Raw genomic sequence first — 12,002 nt, 5'->3', positions numbered from 1 at the left:
CTGTTGGATGGGAGAGTTTTTTGGATTAGGTTTATTAGGGGTAGTGGGGTTAGAGAAAATGGAGGCTCTCTTATGGTTTTAAAATGCGCACATAGAAGCGTTGGCTCTTTGCCTGTTACGCCTAGCTGGGGGGCCTGCTAGACATATATTGTATAGAACTTTTACATCTCAACTGAATACGTAATACTATGGTTAACTTGAAATTGGTTTCCCTTCTTGTGGCAGACATTAACTCTCCAATTAAAAGGAAAAAAATCTAACTTGGCTCCAGAAGGCCAAAACAGATGTTGCCTTCTTACAAGGGACACACCTGACAGCTCTAGAGCATAAAAAGCTATAAAGAGGATGGTTAGGAGGCTTGAGCTATTCAGCATACAATGGGCAACAAAGAGGGGTGGCTATTTTAATCCACAAGGAACTGCCATTTCACCAACATAAATTACAAGGTAGAGATGGAAGATATATCTTGCTGGCAGGGGAACTGTGGGGTCACAGACTAGTGTTCTGCAATATTTATGCGCCTAATGTTTATAATCAAATTTTTTTCAGATTTGGTGGCAATACTGTCGACCTGCTCAGAATATCAGCTAGTACTTGGTGGCGATTTTAACATCACAGCTGATCCTCTTTTGGACTGTAACCCATCAAAACCATAGACAGACTATCAGGCTTATTTTCGAAAGAGAAGGCCCCCATCTTTCGACACAAATCGGCATAATCGAAAGCCAATTTTGGGGGTCCTTAACTGCTTCCCGTCGTGGGGACGACCAAAGTTCCCGGGGGCATGTCGGAGGTGTAGCAAAGGCAGGACTGGGGCGTGCCAAACAGATGGGCGTCCTCAAGCGATAATGGAAAAAAGAAGGGCGTCCCTAATGAGCACTTGGTCAACTTTACTTGGTCCATTGTTTCTTACGACCAAGCCTCAAAAAGGTGCCCAAACTGACCAGATGACCACCAGAGGGAATCGGGGATGACCTCCCCTGACTCCCCCAGTGGTGACTAACCCCCTCCCACCCTGAAAAAAAAAACCTTAAAAAACGTTTTTGTTAGCCTCAAATATCATACGGAGGTCCATCGCAGCAGTATGCAGGTCCCTGGGGGTGGGGAGAGGTGTGTGTATGTCAGCGGAGGCATAGTGAAGGTGTGGACGTCCTTCTTTCAAACATTTTGGACGTCCTGAACAGCCCCCCCCCCCTACAGGGACGGCCAAATTTCAAGGGAGTGGAGTGGAGGAGTGGCCAAGTGGTTAGAGAAACGGTCTTGCAATCCAGAGGTGGCCAGTTCAAATCCCACTGCTGCTACTTGTGATCCAAAATCCAAATAAATAAATAAAGGGGGTGTCGGAGGCATAGCAAAGGCATGGACGTCCTCCCAGAAACATCCACATTTTGGATGTCCTCAACTGCCCGTCGCAGGAGGTTGTAGATGGCTATTATACACGCAGCTTCTCTGCGAGTATGAAGCTGTCTTTGGCATGCGCAAAACAGCCAAGCATAACGCTTGGCTACTCTGCACTGGCTTCCTCTCCTTAGGAAGGAAATCATGTGCAAATGAGCTAACAGCGAATCACTAAAGGAATCACTAAGGGAAGGGCTTTCTCTGTTCCATTAGTGCATCAGTTAGTCCACTGAAGTGCCCCCTAGGGTGCCCAGTTGGTGTCCTGGCATGTGAGGGGGACCAGTGCACTATGGATGCTGGCTCCTCCCATGACCAAATGAGTTGGATTTGCTCATTTTTGAGATGGGCGTCCTAGGTTTCCATTATCGCCGAAAACCGGGGACGACCATCTGAACATCTCTAAGGTCGACCTAAATGTTGAGATTTGGGCGTCCCCAACCGTATTATCGAAACAGCCCCAGGAAAACTTGTGCACCCCGTTTGATTATGCCCCTTCATATTTATTTATTTGTTGCATTTATACCCCGCTCTTTCCCGCTCGGTAGCAGGCTCAGTGCGGCTTACATAGTATCACAGAAAAAACACAGCTGGAGCAATAGTAGAGGTATGATGTGGTTGTTAGGAAACAGGTTGAGATAGGTGAAATGGGCAGGGGATGTAGAATGGGTTCATAGGTTAAGGGATTAAATTTTTTCATAGAGCACTTGAGGTGTTGGACATATGGCAGGTTCTTCACCCACAGGAGAGAGATTACATGTTTTACTTGAACCCTCAAAGTCTATGCTAGATTAGACATTTTTTGTTCTTGGTGTCAATGCTCTCGGGGGGTGGTGGATGCGAATATTCTAAATCCAGAGCTCTCTGACTATTCCCTGGTAGAACTTACGTTGGTCATAGTATTGGATCCCTAAGAGAGGGTCTGGAAATTCCCCTTGTCCCTTTCTCCAAAACGTGGGGTTCCACAATTTACAAAAAAAATGAGTGGAATATGAAACCACCAATGATACCGAGGAGGTTAGCTCTATCATGTATTGGGAAGCATCTAAAGCTGTCATGAGAGGTCACATCATTGTCCACACCAAAAGAACAAGACAGGGAAACAGAAATTCTCCGACTTTCCAATGAACTTAAAGACTTGTATCATACCCATATTTCTCTCTTGGATGAAGCAACTAAAAGACAACTTCAGGAAACGCGGGCCAAATAAGAAATACTCCTCACTGAGAGGGTGACCCATGATATCTATTTTTATCGCTATAACCTTCACAAGTTGGGGGTGGATAGCAAGATAACGTCATTCTATTAGGAATAGTTAGGGTATAACCCACAAAGGGAGGAGCAAGTAGGTAAACAATTTACTCAGTTTTACAGAACCCTATATGAAAAACAACCCTTTGCTGAGGAAGACCAGGACAAATTTTTCTGGGCTCTCACCTTCGATCAACTGACTGCTTTGAATGTGCCATTTACTAAAGCAGAAATAAGTATGGGTATTAAACAAATGAAATTGGCTAATGCTCCCAGACCTGATGTGTATGGCCCCGAGTATTACAAAATTCTGGGTGACATGATGGCTGATCCGCTTTGTTCTATGTTTAATAATTTGGTGAGACGAGTACCAGATAGTCGACCAAACATGGCTCATGTAATACTGTTGCCCAAGCCGAGGAAGAACCCCTCACAGGTGGGATCCTACCATCCTATTTCGCTCTTGAATCAGGATAACAAGTGTTTTGCTGCAATTTTGGCTCACAGGCTGAATCATTTCTTGCCCCAACTAATTCATGCTGATGAAGTAGGCTTTGTACCAGGCCAGTATGCTTCAATGAATTTTAATCAAGGCTCTGACTGCCATCCACGAACAAAGAGGTTCAAAAAGGCACTTCAGCTATAGTAGGGCTTGATATGGAGAAAGCCTTCAATAACATATCATGGTAATACTTGTTTTGTGTTATGAGTCAGTATGGTCTGTCGGTCGGTTTATGGAGTGGGTGCATTCCCTGTATAAGTCCCCGCAAGTCACCTGTTCCTAAATGGAGTGCTCACACCCTGCTTCAACCTACAGAGAGGCACTCACCAGGAATGTCCATTATCCCCTTTACTTTTTTTTGCTGGTGGTTCAGCCCTTAGCTGTAAAAATTAGACTAATGCCCTGAGACAAAAAGATATTTTGATAGGTGCAGTGAAATGTAAACTAAGTTTATTCGTGGACTACTAATCATTTCTATAGCACTACTAGATGTATGCAGTGCTGTACACATTATATGCAGGTACTTTCTCTGTCCCTAGAGGGCTCACAATCTAAGTATTTGTACCTGGGGCAATGGAGGGTTAAGTGACTTGCCCAAGGTCACAAGGAACTGCAGTGGGAATTGAACCCAGGTTGCCAGGATCAAAGCCCGCTGCACTAACCATTAGGCCACTCCTCCACTAAGATATCTTACTATACCTTCAGCAGGCCCAAGGACATTTAGATGCTGTGTTATGTATAGTTCAGGAGTACGGAAACATATCTGGACAGAGTGAATTGTGATAAATCTGAACTGTTGCCACTGGCGGGCAGCAAATCGTAACCCTGGTATGCTGCTCTGCCTATTCCCCCGGTGCGTAATCCTATGCAATATTTAGGCCTTTATTTAAGCACAAGCCCATGGGTCCTGTATAAATGTAATATATTGGACCCCATAGATAATTTGGAAGAAAGGTAGAAGAGGGAAAATGTGATAGGCATATAAATACCTATGCAGGAGGCGAGTCTTTCAGTTGAAAGGAAGCTCTGGAATGAGGGGTTATAAGATGAAGATGAAAAGGGATAGACTCAGAAGTAACTTGAGGAAATATACTTCTTCACGGAAAGGGTGGTGAATTCATGGAATGGCCTCCCAGTGGAAGTAGTGGAGGCGAAAACAGTATCTGAATTCAAGAGAGCTTGGGACACGTACATAACATCTTTAAGGGAGTGACAGGGAGAGTAGATGGAAGGGCAGACTAGATAGGCCATATGGTCTTTATCTGCCTACATTTTTCTGTATTTCAAAATATCTTAAAAGCTCAGATCAGATGTGATCAACGTATTAATAAAGGAGGAAAAAAGAGCAAATGACAGACAGAATGGTTAAAAGTTGACGTAAAAGAGCCTATTAAAACCAAAAAAACATCTTTCAAAAAATGGAAAAAGGATTCAAATGAAGAAAATAAAAGGCTAAGAGAGAGTATGAAGAGAAACTTGCCACAGAAGTAAAAACTAATATTAACACTTTCAGTTAATCAGAAGCAGATAACCTGCGAGGGAATCTGTGGGACCATTAGATCATGAAGGAGAAAAAGAGACACTCAGGGAGGACAAGGCCAAAGCGGAGAGACTAAATTAATTCTTTGCTGCAGTCTTTACTGAAGATGATGTAAGAAATCTACCTGTACCAGAAATGGTTTTCAAGGGTGATGTGGAGGAACAAAAAAATCTTGGCGAGCCTGGAAGACGTACTGAGCCAAATTAACAAATTAAAGAGTAGTAAATCACCTGGACCAGATGTATGCACCCCAGGGTACTGAAAGAACTGAAACATGAAAATGCTGATGATCTGTTTAGTGATCTGTAACCTGTCGTTAAAATCATCCACAGTACTTGAAGATTGGAGTCTGTTTGGGATTCTGCCAGGTACTTGTGACCTGGATTGGCCACTGCTGGAAGCAGGATATTGGGCTAAATGACCAAGTATGGCTATTCTTATGTTCTTAAGGCAGCATACAGAATATTGCAGACTTAAAAAAAAAAAAAAAAAAAAAAGTCATGAGCATTAATACTCAATTGTAGGCTTTTGGCAAGCAGCATGCCACTGTGGAAAAGTCGAGCCTTGGAAGTCGACCAGAATGTCCATCACTTATGGCAAAGGTAATCGAGAATCTTCAATGGCAGCTGGAAGATGCGAATAACCAAAGCAGTAGAAATATACATATTTTAGAACTTCCAGAAAGCTCAGAGAGTATGGACCCAATAGCCTTCATTGAGAAACTTCTCCCTGGTCTCCTAGGCCTCAGCTTGCAACATTCATTTGAGGTGGAACAAGTGCACAGAGTTCCTGCTCAGTGTCCATCGACTATGATGGATCCTCGCTCCTTTTTAAAGGTTTTGTGCTATACACAAGCCCTAGCAATCCTCACTAAAGCTAAGGATATACTGAATCTATCATGGCGAAAGGCAGAGATCACAATCCTGTCAGACTTGTCCCCTTCCAGAACACATAGGAGGAAACATCATGGAAGCATTTATGGTGATGCTTCCAAAGCACAGAGGTAACAAACTATAGACCTATCTCCCAGATAAATATAGATGCAAAGATGTGTTTATGTTTATTCAAAACTTGCTATACCACTATATCTGACTTATCTGCATGGGTTTTGACATTCAGGCTGTTGAGCTTAATGGAGTCCTTGATAGATTTGGATCAGACTGATTGGTTACTAATCAACATTCCTCTGATAATACCAGACTCTGGATCTTTTAAGCTGCTAAATATCTGTAGTAGACTGCCTTCTCAGTATCTTCCAACAATAAGGTGGCTTTGATAGTATATAGAGTGGCCTTACATGTTTCAAGTTCTCAACTGGTTTGGCCCATTTTTTTTTAATCAAAATGGTACAGTTACTATATTCCAATCCTTTGGCTTGTCTTTATGTAAATTGAGTTTTGGACGTTTGTGCGCTGCCATCTATCACTACTTTTCAAATTAGCTTTGGAACCCTTCCTATGTGCAATTAGATAATCTTCTAACAGTCGTGGTAGTTCTGTAGGTTGCAGCAAATATAAACTCTCTTATGTTGATATGTTGTTATACCTTTTGCAGCCAGAGAAATCAATTCCTTCTTTAATACAACCAATTGATAATTTTGGCTCTTTTTCAGTTTATAAAATTAAATCAGACAAAATCAAAGCTGATGCCTCTAAATATCTGATAGGCAATGCAGGAACAATTTCCCTTTCAATGGCAGTCTAAAGGTCTAAAATTATATGGGTACTGTGGTATTACCAGATGTTAGGGCAACACTAGAACTTACTGAACATAGGCTACTATTAAAAAAAAAAATACGCAAACACATATATATGTAAATATATATACACATGTGTATATGTGCGTGTGTGTGTTAGAATCACCTTTTATCTTTAAGTTGATGGGGAAGGCTAGATACCATTAAAATGTCGATCACACCTATGATGTGCAATATGTGTATACTAATAGTATAGCAATTCCTTTGTAAAATTGAGTGGAGAAATGTATAGGAAGCAGAGATTCTATGGCAAGGTAAGAGACCCAGAATAGCTACAGAAAGCTAAAGAATAGGTGGAGTTAATTTCCCCCGTTTTTTTTTTTTTTTAAATATCAATCTGCTTTTATCTTGTATTGGTTGCTTGTATTCTGCACGGGAATATGACATGTCTAACCTTTGCTTGGTTATGGAATTGTGGCACTACCCTATATATTCCTGTAACTGATTACTACTGTTGCATAATGTTTTTGGTTAAAAGGCTAATAAATATTTGAACTATGAATAGGATTAATTTCAAGTGGACATACAAATGATGTGATTTTTCACTACGGCTATTACAAGTTAACTTTTAGAAAGATCTAGAGACATTTTGGACACATTCCCCTTCCCTCTTCCCTCCTGGTTTCCCTACTCCTTCCCGTCAATTCCTACTCTTCCGCATTATCACTTGTAGATTTTCCTGCTGTATTAGCTTCATTTTACTGCATTGGCGTTTGCCTCTGTGGTGCGCTGAAAGCCACATTGAGCTTGACACTGTTGGTAAACTGTGGGGTACAAATGATATAATAAATAAATAAATAAAGCTCTCAATATCCTAATACTGCATTGGGCTCCGATTATAGCATCCGACAGTCTACTTTATGTCACAATCAGGTAATCTGTCAACAGTGTGAGTTTCTGAGAACAGCACGTGTTTTGATGTTAAATCTAAATTCTGATAAATGAAATGACAGTGATATATGAGCTACAATTGAAGGGCTTATCTCCAAAACCCACTAAGTCCATATTAGTTGCAATGGACTTAGAGGGTTTTGGAAATAAGCCCTTCAATTACACCAAGAAATTGGTATTCTGCGGTTTTATTTGTATATATATATTTTTTTACTATAATATGAATGAAACTGTTGTACTGATGCACATCAGCAAAAGATGCTGACTCACTGGTAAAGGTACAAGTTATAACTCATTGTGTAAAAAAAGGCTATAATGTTAATGCTACAGGTACTCTCAGCATCATTTTTATACTCACTGTAATATATTAATGTAGGTATCCACATCCTTCATATCAGACTGCAACCAATTATTCTTAAAGCCAATAACAAGAGTATTTGGTCTCATACGACCCAATCCTGCAGCCTAAGATACAAAAAAAGGACACAATTTAAGAGAATCTAAAATTTGAAGAAAATCAACAAAATACAGAACTTGACAAATGAGAACTGCTAACAGGGCAATCAAATATCCTCACTGGCATATGTAACACTATTGGTCTTATTTAATAAGCCATTTTTTCCACAGATGAGAAAGCTTTACCCCAGTTTACAAAGCCACACAGCAACCACTAGCGCAGCTTTGTAAACAGGGGGGTTAGTTAGTATGCTCCTATGTTCATTATCATTAAGTATCAGAAGTATGAGTAACTTTGTCCTATCCTTATCAATATATTAACAAGGTGAAAGTAGGCCTTACCTGCTAATTTTCTTTCCTCTAGATCCTCCAGACCGTTCAAGACGCTTGGGTTATGCACTCCTACCAGCAGAGGGAGACTGAGAACACTAAAACTTCTTATACAAGTAGCCTGTGCAGACCTTCTACTAACCAGTAAAACAGTAACAAAGCAGAGGAACAAAACACCTCCACCTAAACAAAACCACTGAATCCACACTCAGATCTCCTCCCCTTAAGACGGGGGAATTCAACTGCAGATGGGCACAAACGGTACTACAAACTGCCCTTAGTAAAACTCCAGGTCCCAAATCACAGGAGCTACTAGAAATATCGGCAACTGAAGTCTAAAGAAATTATCATACTGAACTGTCCGATACACTGGGTGGGCTCTTGAACGGTCTGGAGGATCTAGAGGAAAGAAAATTAGCAGGTAAGGCCTAATTTCACCTTCCTCAGCAATCCTCCAGACCGTTCAAGACGCTTGGGACGTACCAAAGCAGTAAACACATCTAAGGGTGGGACCTGCGAAGCCCAGAGGACAGGACTGCAGCTCCAAAACTGGCATCCTCCCTTGCCTGTACATCCACTCTGTAATGTTTGACAAAAGAATGCAGGGAGGACCACACCACCACTCTACACATGTCCACTGGTGGAACAAAACTACTCTCTGCCCAAGAAGCCGCCATCACCCTAGTGGAATGTGCCTGAGCCTCACCGGCACCGTACGGCCATGTAATATGTAAGCCGAAGAGATGGCATCGTTCAACCACCGAGCTATAGATGCCTTAGAAGCAGCCGCTCCCTTCTTGGGCCCCCCATGAAGGATAAATAACCTGTCCGAAGACCTGAATTCCTCCGACCTGCGCAAGTAAACCTTCAACACACTGCGCACATCCAATTTCGCCAAACGACGCTGAGAAGCATCCCCCGTCCGGTCCCCCAAGACCGGCAACGAAATCATCTGATTGACATGAAAGAGGATACCACCTTAGGCAAAAACGAAGGTACTGGACGCAGTGAAACCTATTCCTTAGAAAACCACAGAAACGGAGGCCTACATGAAAGAGCCTGAAGTTCCGAAATCCGGCGAGCCGACGATATGGCTACCAAAAAGACCACCTTCATAGTAAGGTCTTTTATCGAACAAGACTCCAAGGGCTCAAAAGGAGAAACCGCCAAAGAGTCAAGAATGATATTAAGATCCCACTCTACCAGCCGCTGAGGAGGACGAAGAAACTTCACCCCCCTCAAAAAACGGACCACATCCGGAGAAGACGCAACTGACCTGCCCTGCACCTTACCCCGAAAACACGCCAAAGCAGCCAGCTGCACCTTCAAAGATGACAATAAAAGGCCCTTCTCAAAACCAACCTGCAAGAAATCTAAAATGCACGACACAGAAGCTGTCGAAGGGACACATGCCCGGTCCCCACACCAATCTTCAAATATGCGCCACACACGCACATAGGCCAAATATGTCAAACGTTTGCGAGACTGCAGCATCGTCTGAATCACCTGAGGGGAAAACCCTTTCCTTCTCAACCGTTCCCTCTCAAGGGCCACACCGTAAGAGAGAACCGATCCGGATCTGGCATGACAATTGGACCCTGACACAACAGCACCGAGCCCCCCAGCCGCAGAGGCTCGCCTTCTAACAAGCGCATCAGATCACTGAAGCACGGCCGACGCAGCCAATTCGGAGCCACCAACACCACCAGACCCGCATGACATTCTACCCTCTGAAGGACTCGAACTATCAAGGGCCACGGGGAAAACACGTACAGCAACACCCGCTGAGGCCACGGAAGGACCAACGCATTGATCCCTTCCGCTCGCGGATCCCAACGCAGACTGAAATACCGAGGAACCTGAGCATTCTGTGCCGACGCCATGAGATCCACTACTGGCATTCCCCACTATAGAACTATCTGGTCGAACACCGACCGGTGCAGAAACCATTCTCCGGGGTCCAACACGTGTCTGCTTAGAAAATCCGCGTTCACATTGTCCACCCCGGCCACGTGCACCGCCGAAATCTGCACTAGATGCCTTTCTGCCCAACTCATGAGCAGAGCCGTCTCGATTGCCAACCGCGGACTCTTTGTACTGCCTGCCGGATGACATACGCTACCACTGTCGCGTTGTCGGACATGACTCTTACCGCCTTTCCGACCACACTTGAGCGAAACGCCAACAGAGCTAGCCGAATCGCCTCCGTCTCCAATCGGTTGATAGACCACTGAGCTTCCTCCGTCGACCACCGCCCCTGTGCGAACCAACCGAGACATTGAGCTCCCCAGCCCAGCAGACGGGCATCCGTTACCAGAATCACCCACTGAGGAGGTTCAAACGGCATGCCCTTTTTCAGATGGGCAGAGCACAGCCACCACTGGAGACTGCGCTGAGGAGCCCCTCTCAATGGCAACCGCAACTCCAAACTGTGTACCGGAGACCACCTGGACAACAGAGCCAACCGAAGCTGACGCATATGCGCCCTGGCCCATGGTACTACCTCTATTGTCGCTGCCATGAGGCCCAGAACCCGAAGGTACATTCAAACCGTCGGACTCTGAACGGACATTAACAGCCGGACCTGCTGCTGAAGAGAGGCAATCCGAGAATCCGGCAGAAAAACACGACCCACTGCCATGTCGAACCGCACTTCCAAGTACTACAGACTCTGCGATGGGATCAACTGACTTTTGACTACATTCACTACCCATCCGAGCGATTCCAGAAACGCGACCACCTGAGCAGTCACCACCAAACTGTGAGCCCGAGACTTCGCCCGGATCAACCAGTAGTCCAGATACGGATTCACCAGAATTCCCTGCCTCCGCAAAGCTGCTGCTACCACCACCATTATCTTGGAGAAGGTGCGTGGAGCCATTGCCAGACTAAAAGGCAGAGCACAGAACTGAAAGTGGCTCCTTAAAACAGCAAAACGAAGGAAACGCTGATGGGCCTCTCGAATCGGCACGTGCAGATACGCTTCCGTGAGATCCAGTGATGTGAGAAATTCTCCCTGACAAACAGCCACTATGACCGAGCGCAGAGTCTCCATGCGGAAGGATAGCACCTTGAGCGCCCCATTGACCCTCTTGAGATCTAAAATGAGTTGAAACTGGTCCTCCTTCTTCGGCACCACAAAGTAAATGGAACAACCCATTCCCAGCTCGTGCCGAGGAACGGGTACCACAGCTCCCAACTGGATTAAGCGACCCAGAGTCTCTTGAATAGCCTTTAACTTGACTCGAGAGTGACAAGGAGAGGGAAGAAACAGATCCGGCAGCGGGTGCTCGAACTCGAGTGCATAACCGTCGCAAACAACCTCCAGCACCCACTGATCTGAAGTAATTTGTGTCCACCCCTGATAAAACAGACGAAGTCGCGCCCCGACCTTCACAAGGAGGACTTATTACCATGTCTGGCAACTACGGAGGAGTCCCGACCTCCTCCACGACCCCCTCGAAATGACTATCGGCTGGAAAAAACGGCTTTTAGAAGGAGACACAAATCTGCCCGGCCTGTACCGCCTTGCGTCCTTAAACCGACCTCTAGCTGAACCACCTCGACTAGCCGCCTTAGGCCGTAACTCCGGCAACCGTCAGACCTTGGTTTCATCAGTTTATCCAACTCCTCTCCAAACAGCATAGAACCTTCGAAGGGTAGAGAACACAACTTTGCTTTAGAGGCCGCATCTGCCACCCAGCCCCTAAGCTAAAGAGCCCTGCGAGCCGTCACCGCCAGAGCCATATTCTTAGCCGAAGCCCTTAGCAAATCATAAAGGGTGTCTGCCAAAAATGAAGACCCCATCTCCAATTTGGCCAGGTCCTGAACCAAACCAGTCCTATCTAACGCAGGCTCATCCAAGAGCTTCTCTGCCCAAC

The 12,002-nt window shown here is 44.7% G+C and overlaps 1 protein-coding gene across 1 annotated transcript in view; it reads right to left on the bottom strand.

Moving 5' to 3' along the window:
- The window catches only part of SLC12A2 (solute carrier family 12 member 2), a 352,311-nt gene that overhangs the window by 123,250 nt on the left and 217,059 nt on the right, over positions 1 to 12,002 (bottom strand). The window contains exon 18 of the mRNA XM_030193587.1: positions 7,694 to 7,800. Coding sequence (XP_030049447.1) covers positions 7,694 to 7,800 — 107 coding nt within the window. The remainder of the gene's footprint in view (positions 1 to 7,693; positions 7,801 to 12,002) is intronic.

Source organism: Microcaecilia unicolor, chromosome 2, assembly GCF_901765095.1.
Source record: "Microcaecilia unicolor chromosome 2, aMicUni1.1, whole genome shotgun sequence".
Lineage (NCBI taxonomy): Eukaryota > Metazoa > Chordata > Amphibia > Gymnophiona > Siphonopidae > Microcaecilia > Microcaecilia unicolor.
This window is presented reverse-complemented; position numbering and strand designations above follow the sequence as displayed.